General features: G+C 37.1%; 1 protein-coding gene across 3 annotated transcripts in view; it reads left to right on the plus strand.

The window, feature by feature from the left end:
* Positions 1-20,000, plus strand: part of LOC123516108 (tensin-1-like) — a 400,888-nt gene that overhangs the window by 55,817 nt on the left and 325,071 nt on the right. For all 3 annotated transcript variants that reach the window (XM_045275202.1, XM_045275204.1, XM_045275203.1), the window contains exon 3: positions 5,420-5,808. In XM_045275202.1, the coding sequence (XP_045131137.1) occupies positions 5,420-5,808 (389 nt within the window). The remainder of the gene's footprint in view (positions 1-5,419; positions 5,809-20,000) is intronic.

The following is a 20,000-nucleotide window of genomic DNA, read 5'->3' on the forward strand; positions in this document are numbered from 1 at the left end:
GTGTGGTGGCGGCGGTTTCCTGTCGCCTTAGCCATGGCTGGAAATGAAAGGGGTGGTGGATGCCGGAGATGAAAAAAAAAAAGCGAGGTTGTAAAACTATTTTCATTTTGAGTCGCGAGTGCTGGCGGAGGTGCTTGCCAGACTGACGCGCTTTGAGGCTGTATAGTGTGGATTGCCGGGTACCTGTCTTCCACTCAGCCTCTTGATTGGATTATGTATACGGGTTTGTGTTCTTGTTCCTGAATCATCATTTTCCGCCTTAATGTCACTGTGATTGTTAATTATTTCATCATGTGAGTAATCTTATAAAACATTCGCAAATCAAAATCCATCCTGTTCCTCACAGTTCCCCGTCATGTCGTAGGTTAATTTTGCTCCATGCGTCTTTGTATAGTGAATAATTTTCCCTTGGAGCCAAGAATGAGGGTTTATTTGTCTGTTTCTCAAGCGAGGAGAGCGGAGGAAGAGGAAGCAAGGTATGTTTACGAGGAACATCAGCAGGTTAGAATTCCTATCTCATGAAGATACATGAGAGGTCGAGTTGGAGAGCAAAGCTTCCTGTTTGCCTCAGGAGATCTGGAGATGTGTTTCGTCTCAATTATAATGAATATTGAATGACTTGAAAGTTTTTACATCCTAGAATGGGAAACAAGTATGTATCATCTGAAAACCTAATATTTCCTTTAGAACGTTACTTATTTTCATTGATATGTGCTGAGTCTACATTAATCTGTTAATAGTCTATTATTGGAGACCGAGGTGTACAAATTTGTATCTCGTATGCCTTATTGATGTTGTTTTGAGTGGAATGTCAAAATGACTGTTGACAATTGTGTTATGAGACTCCTCTCTTACAGAAATTTCTTTGAGATTTTCACAGAGATGTGTTGTAGCGTTATTCTTTTCAAGCTCTGTGATATAATTAGATTTTTTTTTCGCTGAGTCCCTTGGGTGTTCTGCGATGTACGTATGCTGATTACGCGATGCCTAAAGCGACAACTTTGAGACTTGTGGTTATAATTTTCATATTTGCCAGTGGAGGATCATTTATTGACACCATGCAATGCTTTTGAATGTAAACAGACATAATTCTTAAGGCTTCAATATCTCAATGGTTTTGGCTTACGTAAAAGAAGACTAAAGTGTACAAAATACACGCCTACAATATGGTGTTTGAAAACCCATATATTAATCAAGCTTTTCATCTCTTTAAAAGTTTGTATTTTGTTTTCAAATCTTAATCTTCTAAAGGCGTCGCAAGACAGATTCAGTCCACCACGACGTCGCCTCTTCCGCCATTAAAGCGCCTTTTTCACCGATGTGTTTGCTTAGTACGCCCAGCTATCGTGCCCACGTAGCCTCACATTTTTGCTTCATTATGCACCTTTAATGAGGCATCAGTCCGTGGAGGAACGTTGCTGCTCGGGGTGTTTTTTTTTTTTTTTTCTGTGTGACACTTTCACATGCCGGTCAACCTATCATACATTTTTATTAAATATTATAAATTCCCTTCTTATTAGTATGTGTGTGCGTGTACGTGTGTGTGTGTGTGTGTGTGTGTGTGTGTGTGTGTGTGTTAGTTCAAGGTACTCTTACTAATTAGAACAACGAAAATACCGATTATATGAGAGTGCATTTAGTTAGAGAGAGAGAGAGAGAGAGAGAGAGAGAGAGAGAAAGAGAGAGATTGAAGCCTCTCTCTCTCTCTCTCTCTCTCTCTCTCTCTCTCTCTCTCTCTCTCTCTCTCTCTCTCTCTCTCGTATACACAGCTTGGGTGAACTCCTTCAAGTAAAAATGCAAACACAATACTCAGACTCTTTTCCATCGCCTTTCTGCACCTCGGGGTGTGGATGTGTGCATTTGAGGAGGTAGCTCTTGAGATGCGCAACCACCAGCTCTCGTGGACGCTGGTAGGTAATGTTTCCTGTGTCTCTGTTCGTGGGTTAAAGAAGGAATGGTGGTCAACCTCATTTTAGTGAGGCACATTACACGTTTTAAGAGTTAATATATATATATATATATATATATATATATATATATATATATATATATATATATATATATATATATATATATATATATATGAGGTGATGGTCGGCCAAATGTTTATGTTGGTACTGTACAATTCGAGGTGAAGTAATACACACTTTTGTGTTAAAATTTCTCATAAATCTTTTATCGTTTTATGGCCTCTGTGGCAACATTTCTCCGTCGTAAAGTGTTACTTGGTTAATTTGATTTACTTTATAATTCATTAATCTGTAAAATATATGATGCATGGTCTCATAATCTCAATGCAGCAAATGATGACTGGAGCTGCGTGCTTTTGACTGCTACACAATAATATTAAACATTTGTTGTTGTATTTACTGCTCTCTAATCAAGGAGACAGGTATTAGGAAAACTGACCATATTAATAATTTTGTCCTTCACTTTTACAAGAATTCAATAATTTTGAGGTGCATGACATCCCAGTGACAATAGTGAAAGTGTGTAGTACCTTTCACATGTGAACTAAGGATTTTGGTAATTAATTTTTATCGTGATGGTGGTATATGTTCTTTCTAGTCTGATAAAAGGAGTTGATAAAAGGATAGTAAGAAAAGTACCAAATTATGAATAAGTCAGATATTGTTAATAGGACACGAAGAGCTTAAATAAGTAGAAAAATTAAGGGAAAAGTAAAACTAGTAAACTTATTTCATAGAAGGACTTCATTGTTGGTAGTTAGTCTGTTATATGTGCATGCAAAAGAGGTTTTATGGATGTCACAAAGCAAGTTTATCAAGCAGGAAAATATGTAGCTTCTGTTTTGCATGAATTTCCTTTTTTGTTTGGTTTACTACACTAAACTAGCCTTTTTCATAAATTTCTTACACCAAATCTGTTTTTATTTCAACATGTATATTCTAGCATGCAGTTTTTTTTTATTTTTCATCTCTTTTGAATAAGCACACTAGTAACAAGACTCTTGAAAGCATACAGAGACATGGAATAAGACAAAGACTTAAGGTTCGTGCTGTTTTTAGAATGGTGTCAGCGTCACAAGTAAGAAGTTGACGTGGCTGTAAGAATAACTGTCAGATAGTTTTAATTTACTGTCGGACATTTGTACTCTGCTAGTGTGCTATCGTGTGGAGACAATAGAGCTGGAACCATCGTGTTAGTTCTTAACAAAGCCTTCAGGTTCTCAAGATGACAGTACTCGCATATAGTTCTGAGAGGTGAAGCAGGTGCTGTGTGTGAGGAGGAGGTACTGCTGCTGATAGCCGTATATGAGGAGAATCTCATCTTCTAGGATTTCATGTTGCATGGGTTGGTGAAACCTTGATGCGGAGGAGCAGATATTAATTAGGATATTACAACTGGTTATGACGGTCAAGTTATCTGGAATAATAGAGAGAGAGAGAGAGAGAGAGAGAGAGAGAGAGAGAGAGAGAGAGAGAGAGAGAGAGAGAGAGAGAGAGAGAGAGAGTAGTTAGGACTACTGTAATGTCAAGATGAATACTAGAGCCTACAATACTGTAAAAAAAATCTTAACTAAAATAAAAATTGTGATAGGCCACAGGCTATAACCATCCCACAAAAATAGTGCTATTTATGACAAACGGAGAATTGAAATCAGGTAGTCTAATGTGTCATTTCACAAGGACAAATACTCGTAGGGTCAAGGCAGGACACAGATTGAGTACTTTGATTGTGTCAGTATTGACTGGGCAATGTAAGAGGGAAACTTAACATGGGACAGAATATATTACATTTGGTATCAACTAGCTAATTGACAACATGGCTAGTGATGAATAAGTTGGAAGGCAGCTGGGTAGCAACGACCACAACGAAATCAGGTTTGAACTTATATGGAGAGCAAGTCATGATAACCAGATGAAGTACCCGAATGTGACTGAGCAGACTGCTAAGAATCAAAAAGTCTCTTGGAAGTGATTAATTGGGAGCGAGTGGGCGGGCGTCGGGAGCCACAAGTTGTCAGACAATCAGGAGTCAGGGTATGATTTCAGCACCCGCGATATGTGAGCTCTGTGGTTAGAAAAGATATCTATAAAGCCATATTCCACGTAAAGGTCTGGGAAAGAAACAAAGATGCCAGACTGATGACGTGTGTTGCTACTTTCAAGCATTTGATAATGATAGGATTCTTAAAAGCAACATTCCGTTGCAATGGTTTGTTTCAGTGTGGATACAAAATTAAAGAAAGGCGCCGCTGTCAAAATCAGTAAACCAGTATTTATTCGAGAGGTACACTATGTAGTATGTTATGTCATATCTTCAGAAACATGAGGAGACGATGTGGGCTGAGGTTAATAATGCTCCTGCTGCTGGTAACAAGGTGAATTGTCTCGTGAGACAAAGGATGGAAGGAAAGGTTAATTTGCATTAGAAATATGAATATCTATGCCACGGTATAAATAAAGGTAGAAGATCCATCCCGTTGTGTAACTTTATCATAGTAATTACTCATTAGGTAGTTTTATTAGGGAATATAAATTACATTATAGTCTCTAGGATATAGTCATAAATCGATGTGAAAATTTTGCGAAACATGATGTATTAGAATATGTTTTTTGACACGACTAGTCAAAGAAGTTGTCCTGAAAGACTTAAAGTGATACATATCCTGTAGTTTTTTAACGAAATAGTAAAAGTATGTTTATTGATATGAAGTGCACATTCTTTTTTTGAATTAGTAATAAAACATTATTTACCTGTAAGAGTTAGATAACAGCCTTCATTAGTTACTTATATTCTTTGTGTTTCACTTATACTACTAGAAGACCTTACGCTCCATCAAAATTAAGGCGTTATTGTTCCTGTCATATACGTCATTCTTTCTTTCATTCAATCTGTTGCGAGCCTCCTTTGATACAGGCACAGGCATTGTAACACACAAAAAGTGGACCCCAATGAATGTGTGGCATGAGAAAGCCATCCGGCTCATATTTTCCCCCGCCCTTTTTTTTTTTTTTTTTTTTTTTTTTTTTTTTTGTAATACAGGAATTTCTGATGGCGTGTGTGAATTGTTGATGCACTGTGGTTGGTTATGATTAGTAAACCTGGAGCCCCGCTTATTTGTGTCGAAATGAAAAGAAAATTTATATTATCTTACTGGTGATGATACTCCTGGGCGTTGTTTTATCAAAATTGACAAACGCTGCATTGGGACAAATTATCACGTTCCAAAGATAACCGTGATTACTGTCTTGTTAACGTTTGTGCTTACATTGTCTGTGCATTGTAGTAAGTAAAGACTGAAAAAAATAATCATTAAATGTTATGAGCATTGTTGCTTCAAAGATAGGTCAGTGTTTTAATGTTTTGTATAACCTTTTACGGCGCGTGCAAGACTTTAAACTTAAAAGTTGTGACCAAACTTTAAATTGCCTTCGTTTTCTGTCTTCCTCAGGCGTGACGTACGATGACTTGCCTGATGGGGCGTGCTTCCACCGCCCTCACCTACAAGAGGCAGACTACCCCCCCACCCCTCTGCCCACACCAGTCCTTACCCCTCGCCCTGTCCCAGAGTCTCTGCCCCGCCACGTGCCCCGCCATGCGACCTCCAACCCCCAGACACTCAAGCCTCACGCCAAGCCCTCCCCCACTCCTTTCCCAACTCCCTTGCCCTCACCCCTGCCAACCCCCATGGCCACGCCAAAAAACACACCTGAAGGCACTCCAGACGCCACACCCGCTCCCACTCCCATACCTACTCGCCCCACCACGCCAGGTCTCGTCACAGGGCCTTTTATGGCTCAGCCTTCGCTCACGCCGACTTCAGTGGTGGCCATCGTGGAGGTGAGTACAACAGTTTTATTCATTACATCATTGTAATTACATTGGTCGTGTGTGTGTGTGTGTGTGTGTGTGTGTGTGTGTGTGTGTGTGTGTGTGTGTGTGTGTGTGTGTGTGTGTGTGTGTGTGTGTGTGTGTGTGTGTGTGTGTGTGTGTGTGTGTTATTTTTTTTTTTTTTTTTTTTTTTGTCTTCAGCACTGTTTTCGTTATAATTCATTTTCGTTGATATGCAAGAAAAATCGTACGTAGTGGCCATCTGACTCAGCTTAACATTGTATATATATATATATATATATATATATATATATATATATATATATATATATATATATATATATATATATATATATATATATATATATATATATGGGTACGGTTTTAAAGGAGTAAAGATTCGGGAACGGCAAAAAATCTCCAAATGGATTCTCTAAACACTGACGTTTCGTGATGTTGCAAGAAATCTTGAGGAACAGATCTGGCGGAACGAAGTAAGAAATCCATTATTATGTATAATTCTCTGTCAACCTGTTTGCAGAACAGTAAATCTTACCAAACATTGCACTAAATAACGTGCCGCATTGCAGTGAGTATTAGTAACAATACAATGATAATAGAAATAATAATAATAATAATAATAATAATAATAGTAATGATATTTCGGTTTATTTGTACTGCAACCTTACCGCTGATACATATTACAATGTGGCTACACTAACATATTTATCTTAGGTTTACACCAAACTCTTACATTTCGAGACCGTGACTGCCAGATGGCGTCAGATCAACCTACTGAACAAGGCCATCCAGCACTTGTGTATTTTTTTTTTTTTTCGTTTAACTAGCAGCGAGTCACAACTTCACACTTACACCAACAGAGGCAACGTTAAAAAGAAGTCTGCCAAAATTTCTAACCAGGCCAGGCCTTTCTGATCGTGAGTGTGGCGCACTAACCACTGCACTGCCTGGCCGTGTATTCTGCTGTTAAATGTGATGACAATACCAGTATTTTTTGTATTTAATTTATTTTCTTAGTTCCAAAAAATCAGTTATTAGCTGTTTATTAAATGTTAAAATAAATTCAACGTTTCATCTCATATTTTACCAATATAGCAATACCACATGGAAGCGTGATTTTCAAGTAATCCATAGAGGAAAGCAATATTACGAACTGACAGGAATATATTGCAGAAAATATATTATGTTCACAAAACATTTCCAAACATGTATAATCAAGAATGTTTTTTCCACATACACTCTATATATCAATGTTAAATAAGATCATTGTTATCTGTCATAATTATTATAATGTTCAAAATTCAGAAAGTGTTAAAAAGAAAATTCAACTGCTGTTCCTGACAAGTGAGACTTCATTAGTAAAGAAAGTCTACCTGTCACTTATCGTACTCAGGGACATTAAGCTCTCTCTCTCTCTCTCTCTCTCTCTCTCTCTCTCTCTCTCTCTCTCTCTCTCTCTCTCTCTCTCTCTCTCTCTCTCTCTCTCTCTCTCTCTCTCTCTCTCAACCAAAGATGACGGAGGATCAAATATATCATATACATATATATATATATATATATATATATATATATATATATATATATATATATATATATATATATATATATATATATGAGCCAACGTCATCCTTGTCTCTCCCCCCCCCTCCTATTTTCATTTTCTTCTCTCCGCTCCATCCTTTCCCTTACCTCTACATAAATCTTCCATATTGTTCCTCAATTTAACCCTTCCATTCCCTCACATATCCACTCCTTTCTTTATTCTTTATTTTTTTTCTCTTCTTTTACAACTTAGGCCACGAGAGAGAGAGAGAGAGAGAGAGAGAGAGAGAGAGAGAGAGAGAGAGAGAGAGAGAGAGCGAGAGACCTAACGTCATTTTTTTATGCATCCATTTCTATATTTTTTTTGGAATTATATATCTTTTCTTTATACTTTATATGTGCTTACATTTCCGTAATATTTTTCTGCCCCTGACTAGGCAAAAACAAACCAAGGCAATTTGTCCCTGTGTCCGTCCTTCCAAATCTCACCGCACTCTCTCCTCAGTATTAGAAAAGACAGCTGTTCCCTCGCCTGAGAGACCTTCTTCTGAGTGAAAAAACAGAGGTGAAAAATAGGAAGGGATCTTGGAAAGGGATCAGCTGAGAAAGGAAGAGTGAGGCGAGAGGAGGAGGGAGGTCGAGTAGTAATAAGAAAAGTAGGAAGAGGACGAAAAGGACGAGGAGTAGGAAGTAAAAGACCCCCAGCCGGAAATGCGCGGTTTCCAGCTCAGGACAGGATATGACTCGTGCTGATAAGACGCCTCGCGGTGATGGTAAGGCACGCTCTTCACTGTCTCTCCTTGTGCTGGTATTCAAGGTTACGTGGACATCATGGACATAAGGACATAAAGACATAGGAATAAATGAAAATCCGTATGAAACAGCTTTTTTTTTTATGTTGGTCTCATTTTTATATTTTTTTATCATTATTATTTCTTCATTTCATCTTATCAGGAAGCTAAAAACGTGTAGTATATGTATTTTCTTTTCATTTTTTGCTTTTGTCTAGAAATTATCCTGAACTCTTTGACGCCATTGTGAAAATAGAAAAGGTCCTAATGTCGAGAGTTATGCATTTTCCTTTTTATCGTTTACTGGAATCATTTTTCATAATAATTTTCGCACACGTTCCTTTTAGGCTGGGATCGATTGAATAGTTCGCGATTCATTTCTGTCAAGCGTAAAGATGGAGTGCGTCTTGGTTAAGCAAAGCGTAATGTGTGAGGTGAAGGAGCGGTGCCGGCTAGTGTGCATTCCTGCCCTCCAGCTAACGATGTGATGAAATCTTGGCTTTTCTGCTTTAATGTACGTACGTGTGCATGTGTGTATGTATATGTGTGTGTGTGTGTGTGTTTCACTGTTTCACTGTTTGATCTGCTGCAGTTTCTGACGAGACAGCCAGACGTTACCCTACGGAGCGAGCTCAGAGCTCATTATTTCCGATCTTTGGATAAGCCTGAGACCAGGCACACACCACACACCGGGACAACAAGGTCACAACTCCTCGATTTACATCCCGTACCTACTCACTGCTAGGTGAACAGGGGCTACACGTGAAAGGAGACACACACAAATATCTCCACTCGGCCGGGGAATCGAACCCCGGTCCTCTGGCTTGTGAAGCCAGCTCTCTAACCACTGAGTTACCGGGCGTGTGTGTGTGTGTGTGTGTGTGTAGTAGTAGTAGTAGTAGTAGCATTATTATTATTATTATTATTATTATTATTATTATTATTATTATTATTATTATTATTTTATTATTATTATTATTATTATTATTATTATTATTATTATTATTATTATTATTATTATTATTATTATTATTATTATTATCATTATCATTATTATTGTCTTTATTATTTTTTTTATTTATCCAGTTTGCTATGATTATTATTATTATTATTATTATTATTATTATTATTATTATTATTATTATTGTTGTTGTTGTTGTTGTTGTTGTTGTTGTTGTTGTTGTTGTTGTTGTTGTTGTTGTTGTTGTTGTTGTTGTTGTTGTTGTTGTTGTTATTATTATTATTATTATTATTATCATTATCATTGTCTTTATTATTATTCTTTTATCTGTCCAGTTTGCTATGATTATTATTATTATTATTATTATTATTATTATTATTATTATTATTATTATTATTATTATTATTATTATCATTATGTTATTATTATTATTATTATTATTATTATTATTATTATTATTATTATTATTATTATTATTATTATTATTGTTGTTATTATTATAACTATTATTATTTCTATTATTATCGTTGTTATTATTATTTTTTCTATCATCATCATTATCATCATTATCATTATTATTAATTTTATTATTATTATTATTATTATTATTATTATTATTATCATTATTATCATTATTATTATCAATATTATTTTTATCATTATTATTTCAACAATTATTATTATCATTACTACTACGACTACTATTATTATCATCATCTTTGTAATTCCAAAGGGAGTAGAAAAACGGAAGAATATCGTTAGGTATTGTAACAACAAAACTCATTACATTACCTCCGTCACTAAACTTGCATGTTAGGGAATGTGCAATACGTTGTTTTAGTCATGTTTCATTCCATCCTTACCTTGCTCTCATTTCCCTCATCCCTCTCCACCATCCCTCCGCTGCTCTCCCTATGAACCTTCCCGCGGCGCACCACAAGCCTCGCCAAGGAGAGGTGGAGACGGTATCTCTTTGATCTCACCCTCTGAATGTCGAGTCGCGCGAGATAAGAAATTGCCCTCCGGAATTATCGCTCTTTCAGGACAGAGAATCGAAATCATGCCTCACTCCCTTGCTGCTGCAGAGAGAGAGAGAGAGAGAGAGAGAGAGAGAGAGAGAGAGAGAGAGAGAGAGATTCTGAAAGGCCTTAACGACGATATGAATAGCTGAAAGGTTTTATTGATATCAGAAGGATTGCAAAGAATTACTATCATGAAAACATCAATATTCCTGTTGTTTTTTTTCTTTTCCTCTGTTCCAAGGCCTTTCAGTTTCTTTATTTCCCTCTGTTTTCCAAATTATTGATTACCGTCTGAAATATTAAAACTTATATTGGTTGTATTTCATTTTTTTTTCTCTTTTATTTATTTATTTATTTATTTTTATTATTATTTTTTTTTTGCATTAAAGATTTCATGTCCTAATGCTGCCATCCTCTCAGTCATGTATTGTTTCTTCTTACTATCTTTTCTCTTCGTCACTTTCTCTATTCTTTCTAGTTACTATATCATTTTTTTATTGTTTGTCTGTTTCTTTGTTATATACCCTTATTATTTTTATTTTTTCCTTTTCTCTGTTTCCCCGACTGTCACAGATGCATATCTTCTCATTCCACATCAAAATACAGTGCCAAAGGCAGAGAAAAAACACAAGAAATAAAATTCATTTCATATTCTTTTGAAAACAAATAATAGCAGATTGAGGACGATCTTCTTTTGTTTAAGAAAAATGGAGTAAAAAGTAACACATTTCATTTAAAAACCCCTTCTGTGACCTTCAAAATGAATATAGTTTATATATTAAAATATGCATGCGTTGCTGTTTTCTGACAAACTTGTTATGTTCATCAGCCAACACGAATTTACATAACAACCATAACAGTTTCCGAAAGTTGGGGAGGAAAAAACATGAAACTTAATTGTTGATGAACCTGCTTCGTGTATCACCATTAGAAATCTTTATCATTGTTTTTTTTTTTTTCTAGGTCATAATATAATGCCTTCATGAAGCCTTCCTCGCTGTCTGTAAGCAGTTTCTAGATCTGATGATATGTCTCCAAAATTTGAATGTTTTAAGTATGATGATTATGTGTTTTTTTTATGATTTAGTTACTCATCTAATTTCACGTCGTAACCAATGTGATTATTGTTGGGGATGCTGCTTTATATACCTCCCACTTCGGTATTATCTTATTTACAAATAAAAAGCTAATTTAGTTTCTTCGGAAATATATATAATGTGTTTTGTGGTATTTGCTTTAAATCCTTGTTCACATAACGCTATGTGAGTTTATTAAATCTTCCGAAGCAGTTATTGCTTTTTCATAGCTTATAAAGATAACCATGAAAGTCAATAATAATATCTGATTTTTATGAATCAGTGGGTTCACTTTTCGTTGAGTTTGATCCATCAGTAGACTGCTCCATTCTAAATATCTTGATGTTAGCTTACGTCTCCGCCAGAGGTCGTCACACTAAAGTGCTCATAGCCCGATCGTAAGTGAGGCGCAGCTTTCCGTCTATTACTCTTAACATTTAATATCCAAATAAATTGATGCATAAATAACGGCGAATGTTCCAAAGCAAAATGATTGTTTCATATCACATGCTGTTCACGTGCTATCGTTAATCTTATTCTTGTTCTAGATTGTTACAGAGGATGTGAATGTAAATTAACCTCAATAGGTCTTGTAGAATTCGACTGAATCAGGCGAAGCATACGTATAGTTATTTAAGTCATTAATAATCTACCTGATTTTACATTATTTAATCTTACACTTGGGACTCAGTGGAAGTAGCGCATGTTACGCCTCATTGGCTCTTTCGCCACACTGCAGCAGAGAGAAAAATTTGCTCTAACTACACAGGTTATTAGAATGCATTGGGCGAAATTACCATATCCACTCTACTCACTAAAAGTACTTCAAGGACTATATTTTTCATATCTGATTGTACTCCTTCTCCTTCTCCTTCTCCTTCTCCTTCTCCTTCTCCTTCTCCTCCTCCTCCTCCTCCTCCTCCTCCTCCTCCTCCTCCTCCTCCTCCACCTCCACCTCCTCCTCACACTTTTCTGAGACTATCTTCCTCGAATGTTGAGGCCTTACATATCTTCCACTTGTTTTCATTTACGTCTTTCTTTTAATCAAATGAAGCTTTTGCATTATCTCTTCGGCCTTCCCTGTTCCGTTGTAAGTCTTCACCTCCCGGCATTTTTCATTGGCGTCAAATATAAAGATGCTATCTGTTTAGTGTGCATGGAACCGCATCCGCCTTGTAAACATTCATTATATAAGTCGTATATTCAATTTATCCCACTTCAGTTTCATCCTCCTCTACTCCTCCTCCACCTACTTTGTGTCTGACATTGATATAAATAGTAAAAGTGTTTCTCTCTCTCTCTCTCTCTCTCTCTCTCTCTCTCTCTCTCTCTCTCTCTCTCTCTCTCTCTCTCTCTCTCTCTCTCTCTCTCCTATAAATGTTCTAAGCAGTTTTTTTTTTCATTTTACTTTAATTTTCTTATTTGCTACCGAAGCTTGTTTGAAAGGAGCGGTGAGAGAAGCTTTCATCTATGCGGTCTTCTTACTATCACCCTGTTCAAGATGGTTTAGACATGTTAAAAAGTCTAGTAAGGACCAAGAGGTGGTTGTTGTTCTTACTCCTCCTCTTCTCTCTTTATCAAAAAGTGAATATGCTAGAGCGCGTTTCCAACAACCTCGGAAAGACCAGGAGGCTTGTTGCTTCTTGTCATCTTATGTAATCTTACGTAATCCTGTGTAATCTTCCTCCTCGCCTTCCTCCTCCCCCTCCGCCTCCTCCTCTTCGCCTTCCTCCTCTTCCTCTTCTTGTTTCCCTCCTTACCCTTACTTCATTGACTCTCTCCTTTGTGGTCAGAGTTGTTTTGTTGTTTCCCATCATTGTTGTCAACTCCCACGGTTAATCTAACGTTACTTTTCAGAATGCAAGGGAAATCTCTCGCTCCATTTTATCAGCTTTGTCAAGTTTTGTGAGTTTACCTTTACAGCACGTAGTAAATTTTTATAGTAGAATGCTCTGGTATCTTTTCCTTCATCGCGGGTCTTTTATGTCTGCTTCCTTTATGGCGTGGCTTTAATTACCGAGAATGAAAGCATATTAACGATATCTTCCTTTTACGTGGCCTTTAATCTTCCTCTCATTTATTGCGTTCTTTCTTTCTTTATAGACAAGACTTCAACTTCCTTTCTTTCTTTTTCTTGTTATTGGTGTTGTTGTCTTCTTCTCTTCCTTCTATTCCCTTGTTCTTGTTCTTATTTTTTATCTTATTCATTTTATTTTTGTTTTTCTTTTTGTTCTTATTATTCTTCCTCGTATAATTATCATTATTCTTGTATCTCTTTCTCAATCATCAGTCAGGGTAAAGCGGAAGGCCAACAAACATCAAGAGTATAAGTACTTTGTCATCCTACGAGTAACATCAAAGGACGATTCCTTTCCTTTTCTTCTTTTCTTGTTTAATAGTCGGTCACTTGAGAATACGAATGCGTACATCAAATTTGTAGTCAAGAGGGAAAACTTTCAATTTCTTGGATTGTCAGTATGTTTATATATTCTTACCGTCATTGAAAATTATATACTCATTTATTCATATTTCCATGATACATGAGATTCGGACTGTATGTTTCTATACTTATCGTGTGTGGTAGTTTATTAGCATTCCATTTATTCTTTTATCTATTCATTTAGTAATTCTTATATGTATGTATACATGGTATGTATCTATATATTTAGCTATTATCAATCAGTTTATCTATGCCTATCTATCTCTATCAATCAGTATATTATCTGTCTATTTATCTACCAACCTATCTAGCTATTTATCTATCTACTTATCTATCTTCTATCCATCTTTTACTTTTGTCTGTCTATTTACATATATCTATATAGCTATGTATCGGTCTTATCTATTGGTTAAGCTATTCATGCATTCCCTCTTTCTTCTTTGAGGAGGTAGACAATAATGCAAAAAATGTAACGGAATGCAAGATACGAAAAATCAAGACACAAAAGCAACAAGACAAATCAAGTTATACTGACACTGTTGATGTAAAATGTATGTAGATTTTAGCCAAGGGCTCAAAGACAATTACTTGACATAGAGTGTATTAAGTTAGTGAGATTAAAAAAAAAAAAAAAAAAACTTATTTTGTATTTTATTAAATTTAAGATAGCTTTTACCTATCTCCATTTACATTGTATGGCATTTAAGCTGAAATAAAGATTATTATTATTATTATTATTATTATTATTAACCTCTTCAGTACTGGAACGTATTTCTACCTTGAGTTTTGGGTGCAATTAAACGATTTTATTTACACTAGCAAGGGTTTATGGAGGTCAGAAGATTAATGGCCACAGTCTTCTTTATTTTAATACTCACGTAAGTTTCTGAAGCTGTATAAAATCACCAAATAGTAACCAAAATAAATATGAAAACACGTCATGAATAAGGAACAGAAGAGTCAAAAAACAAACAATGGAAGTATATATGACCGCCATAGCTAAGCACAGCACTGCCTAGAACTTGTGGCTGTATCTAGGCAAAGATCACAGTGACAGAAAGGTTCCAGGACTTACCAATGAGACTCATAAACTCCTGTTCGGCGGTGTTAATGGACTGCTCTCCCCGCCTGCAACCACGCGCCCTGCACCGGCTGTCTCTGTGGTTAGGTCATTCATGACTGTAGTAAGAATGAATGCTTGCATGATGATATGCATCCTTAGTCGGAGTTAATAACATGAAAATTAATATTATGTGGTTGGCACGTAACCACAGTCAGTTAGTTGAGTTTTTAGTGAAAGCTACATCTTAATCTTAACTATAAGAACCAACTGCTTCGGAATACAAACTGTTATTGAATTCATGTTGGGCCACAGACGCTGAGTAGCATGTGAGTTTCTTTCTGAAGGAATTAACGTGTACACTAAATTATTTTCCATTTATTACCAGATGGAGGTTAGCGTGACTCAACAGACGGATGCATTCCAACGAAACTTTGTAAGAAGGAAGAGTTTTAACAAATCTTGAATTAACTGAAAGCATTAGGAACATTGGTATTACCTGTGTTTGAATAGATGAAAAAAAAAACTTTGATTATTTTCAAATGAATTACTTTTTCTCTCTTTCTCTTTCTCTCTTTGTAAATGAATATCAATAAATGTAATAATATGTTTTGAAGAGAATTTATAGTTATTAATGGTTTCATGAGTTATTCAGTAAAAGGCGAATAGCAATCTTTCTTCCTATCAACTATGATATCTGTGAATAGCCTCGATTTTTATTTATTTATTTTAATATAAAATCTTGCTTGTAATATATACGGTGATTTTTTTTTTTTTTCTCTCTTCGCTGATAATGCAAGGGATGCTCCAGGCTGGTGTGATGAACCATGGAAATTATACGACAGACTGGCAGAAATTATAATATTTGAAGCGTAATATCAAGAAGCTGCAAGTATTTTACTTCATTATTTTTTTCCATGAAAGGAAAGTTTTTTTTTTATGTGAAATGGGTCTTTATTTGTTTCTATATCTAATTTTCTTTGTCAATCTTTTATTTCTTTTTGTATTACAAAATTCGCGGTACATATTGACCTCGGCCAGACAGTACAATTCTTATTCATATATCCATGCATGTGTATTAATTAACGTCTACAAATTCAGCATTAGCTACATTGTGTTGATAGTTGTCACTAAGGGTGCACTACGTAAATACTTATTAAGAATTCTCTCCCTTGGCTGTGGTACGCGATTTAATTAAAAGCCGCCTGACAGCTCCAGTTACTGAAATTGACGGTGATATTTGTGTGTTTGTGTTAGAGAGAGAGAGAGAGAGAGAGAGAGAGAGAGAGAGAGAGAGAGATGGTTTTGTGTGTTTTATCTCGCTTAATTCAACGTAACATAATTCTACACACACACACACACACACACACACACACACACACACACACACACACACACACACACACACACACACACACACACAGGTGATGATGAGGGCAGTCGAGTCTTTTTTGTAAATACGGAAGCACCTGAGGTCACTCCGCACGCCTTGTAGTTTCTGGTGGCGTGTTTGGACAGATAAATATACAGATAAATGGGCCGACAGACCAGTCCTCAGATAGTGTTGTCTTACTGCTGGCATTCTACTAGAGTGGGTGGAACCGTGGGTGAGGTGACAGGTAGAGCGAGTACGAGATGGAGGGAAAAAGGGAAGTGAATGCAGGGGTGAAACAGAGATGGAAGCAAGAAGTGAAATTAATAAAGAATAAATATGGAAATGAAGAGAACATTGGAAGGAGAATTAAGGAAATCAAGCTGGCAAGTAGATAAACAAAAGAAAAGAAGAAGAAGAAGAAGAAGAAGAAGAAGAAGAAAAAGAAGAAGAAGGGCACTAAGACGACGAACAGGAAGACAAGGAGGGGGAGGCGAGCTTAACTAGTAGCTGGACTGACTATGATTGATGACCGCCACCATCATGGGCTCTTCCTCCTCCTCCTCCTCCTCCTCCTCCTCCTCCTCCTCCTCCTCCTCCTCCTCCTCCTCCTTTTACTCCTACTTCTTTTTTCCTCCCCTTGAACTTACCTCTCGTGTTTTTTTTCTTTTTTTTTCTTTTTTTTTTTTTTTACTGTTACCTGTTTCCATTCTTATACTATCAACTTTTCCTTAATGTTTGTCTATTTCAAACATTGTTATCTCTTATCCTTTATCTGTTCATCTATCTATGCTTCTCTTGTTACCTTTATTTTCATTTTCTTCCTGCGTTATGGTGTCTTTCTAGTTCTGATCCTTGTCTTTTAACAGAAAAAAAAAAATCATTCACACGCAGTACACAGTTGGCAACCTTCACCTTCATATTCCTTAATGTGAAGTTTGAGTATCTTAGATTACTGGATCATATGAACTGCAAATACGATTATCAGCCAAAAAAAGTAGAACAGTGTGACAACGAGGACCAAAGGAACACCAAGAACGAGGAAGAAAACGGAGAAATGGTGGGCAGTAAATAAAGGGAGTCTCGTCATCCGTTTGTGTGTGTAAAGGAATCGGTAGCTGATATGTTTAACCTCTTCAGTACCATGACGCTTTTTCATATTCATTGTGGTTACTATTTGTACTATTTATACAGCATTAGAGACTGATGTGGGGATTTAAATAGTGCAGACTATGGCTATTAATAATCTTCTGACCTCCATAGGCCCTTCGTAATGTAAATATAATGGTCTAATCGTACACAAAGCTCAAAGTAAAAATGTGTCCCAGTATTGAAGGGGTTAAAATACGTTAGGGACGGAGGTTATAAGGGTGGTGGTGATGACGTTGGAAAATTAACAACTGTGGCTGGGAATACAAAAAAAAATAAATAAAGGAATCAATAACATCAACACAAAGTTCCACATTATCAAAGCGGTTTTTTTTTTTTTGTCTGATTTCAACTACGTTTAACTGAGATGATGCAAATTCGAAGCTACTGAATTTATCAAGTGATTTTTTTTTTTTATTCTCGAGATAATTTGAAAATATATATATATTCATCATCATAGGAAAAATATCAGTGATAGCCGAATTTATTACCTCTGTGGCTTTTTAAAACTATTACAGTGAGGAACAAAATACGTTAAGAAATACGAACCATGATTTAATTCAGCTTGAGAGAGAGAGAGAGAGAGAGAGAGAGAGAGAGAGAGAGAGAGAGAGAGAGAGAGAGAGAGAGAATTTCTACATAGTTACATCACTCTCTTGCACCCTTTATTACCTAAAAGAAGGAGCAAGACAGACAGGTAGAAGAGGTGGGCCGAACGAGACAGGCGCCCGGTGAGAGCTGGTCGGCTCGTTGATCTGGATGAACAGGTGGCCAGACGGACATAGAACAGGGACGTGTGAGCGCCGGGCAAACTGGGTAGGTAGACAGGCAGCCGGGGAGAAGTGTGGGAGTGTGCGGACCTTCTACAGTCTGATGAAGAGTAAGGGAAATGTTCCTACTTGTGTGTTTAAAGGGAAGGTATATTAAGGAAAGGGAAGCTTCGGTGACTATATAATCCATTGATATGATTCTTCTTTATTATTTTATTTATTTATTTTTTTTTTTTTTTTTCTAAGTCCTAATGGTTGTCGTGAGGAGTTTGAAAGGGTTAATTCATGAAGTGTCAGGGATGAAATTATAAGGTTTTGTATGAAGATGTGGTAGTTTATTCAGAGTTTAGTTAGTCTGAACAGAGGATGGCAAAGTCGTTCTTCTCTTCTCCCCCCCTCCTTCTTCTTCTTCTTCTTCTTCTTCTTCTTCTCTCACTCCCCTCCCAGCGTTCACCTCGGCCTAGAGAAAGTCGTAACTCACTCGAATTCCTAATTTGGTAAAACACCTTCCTGTCTCTTCTCAGTCTCGCTTTCTGATGACCTTGAGCCCTGAACGAACTTGAACCTTTAACTGCTTCTAGACTATAAGTTTCAAGTTCCCACAGTCTTTGTGTTGTCAAGCTAAGTAAGGGTGAACGCTCCAGCCCGCCTTCACACACACACACACACACACACACACACACACACACACACACACACACACACACACACACACACACACACACACACAGAGGCACTTTTTCAACTAATCCGTCTTCAGATTCTTGACGATGATGACGACGCATTTCAAATATTTTAAGAAGTAATTCCTTCCTTCGTCTGCTTCTGTCTTCTTTGGCCATAAGGTTTATTTCAGCTGCCGGAGAACGAAGAATGTAAAGTTCATTATGTAAATTGCTGACCTCGGGTACCGGCGTGAGGGTATTAATGCGATATGTGAAGGGAAGAATAATAGACGTGATATAGTAGGGAGTTCAGAGAGATTTACTAACGTTACAATGGATGTAGGAAAGTGAAGAAGGAGGATGCGGAAAGAGAGAAGGGGGAGCAGGAGAAGCAGCAGCAATCAGACTCGGAGAGCATAGGAGGGACATGGGTGGAGTGTGTAAGCAGATAAGAATACAAGTATAAGTTTTCGAGAATATTAATGATATAAACTTGTGTGTGTGTGTGTGTGTGTGTGTGTGTGTGTGTGTGTGTGTGTGTGTGTGTGTGTGTGTGTGTGTGTGTGTGTGTGTGTGTGTGTGTGTGTGTGTGTGTGTGTGTGTGTGTGTGTGTGACTCAAAGTTGTATCGGGTCGTTTTCATATGTGTCTGCTTTGTAGTGTGTGTGTGTGTGTGTGTGTGTGTGTGTGTGTGTGTGTGTGTGTGTGTGTGTGTGTGTGTGTGTTTCTGTTCTTTACTTATATCCATCCGCATTATTACTGTCGCTACAAACGTGCAACTAGGAATTTGATATTATTGATAGTTTCCAATCACTGCACATTGCGCATTAACGTTCATGTCTCTATGTCTTACACATTGCCATACAATTAATAAGCCCACATAACAAGAGTATTGTTAGCTAATGGCAGGATTAACTGTTTACTGCAACGCTAACTCGCGGCTGTACGAGGAAGGATAGCACAACAAAAGGCAGTAGAGGTATTAGTGTGCACGAGTATACCTCGGGATGATCATCACACTTCCCCCACTCTGTCGGGGCACGTCAACCATTTTTCACTGCGTAGCGGGTTTCTCCCCACGCAAGCCTAGACCCCCCACGTGCCCCAAGGCGCCTGGGTCCGTGTACCCCTGGTGTGAGGCGCATCGCGGCTTTTATACTTCATTACTTCCTACTCCTATAGTCATAGTGCACTGGCCACTTACGTGCGCAGCGATAAAAGCAGCATGAAGGTGTGGTCGAGTTCCTCCTCTTCTAGATTTGACTCCTAATGTGTCTCGTCAACCTTGGATTAAGACACTGGCGGGGACGTGGTGTTGTGCTGAAGGAGATAA

The sequence above is a fragment of the Portunus trituberculatus genome, chromosome 40 (assembly GCF_017591435.1).
Source record: "Portunus trituberculatus isolate SZX2019 chromosome 40, ASM1759143v1, whole genome shotgun sequence".
NCBI classification, from domain to species: Eukaryota; Metazoa; Arthropoda; class Malacostraca; order Decapoda; family Portunidae; genus Portunus; species Portunus trituberculatus.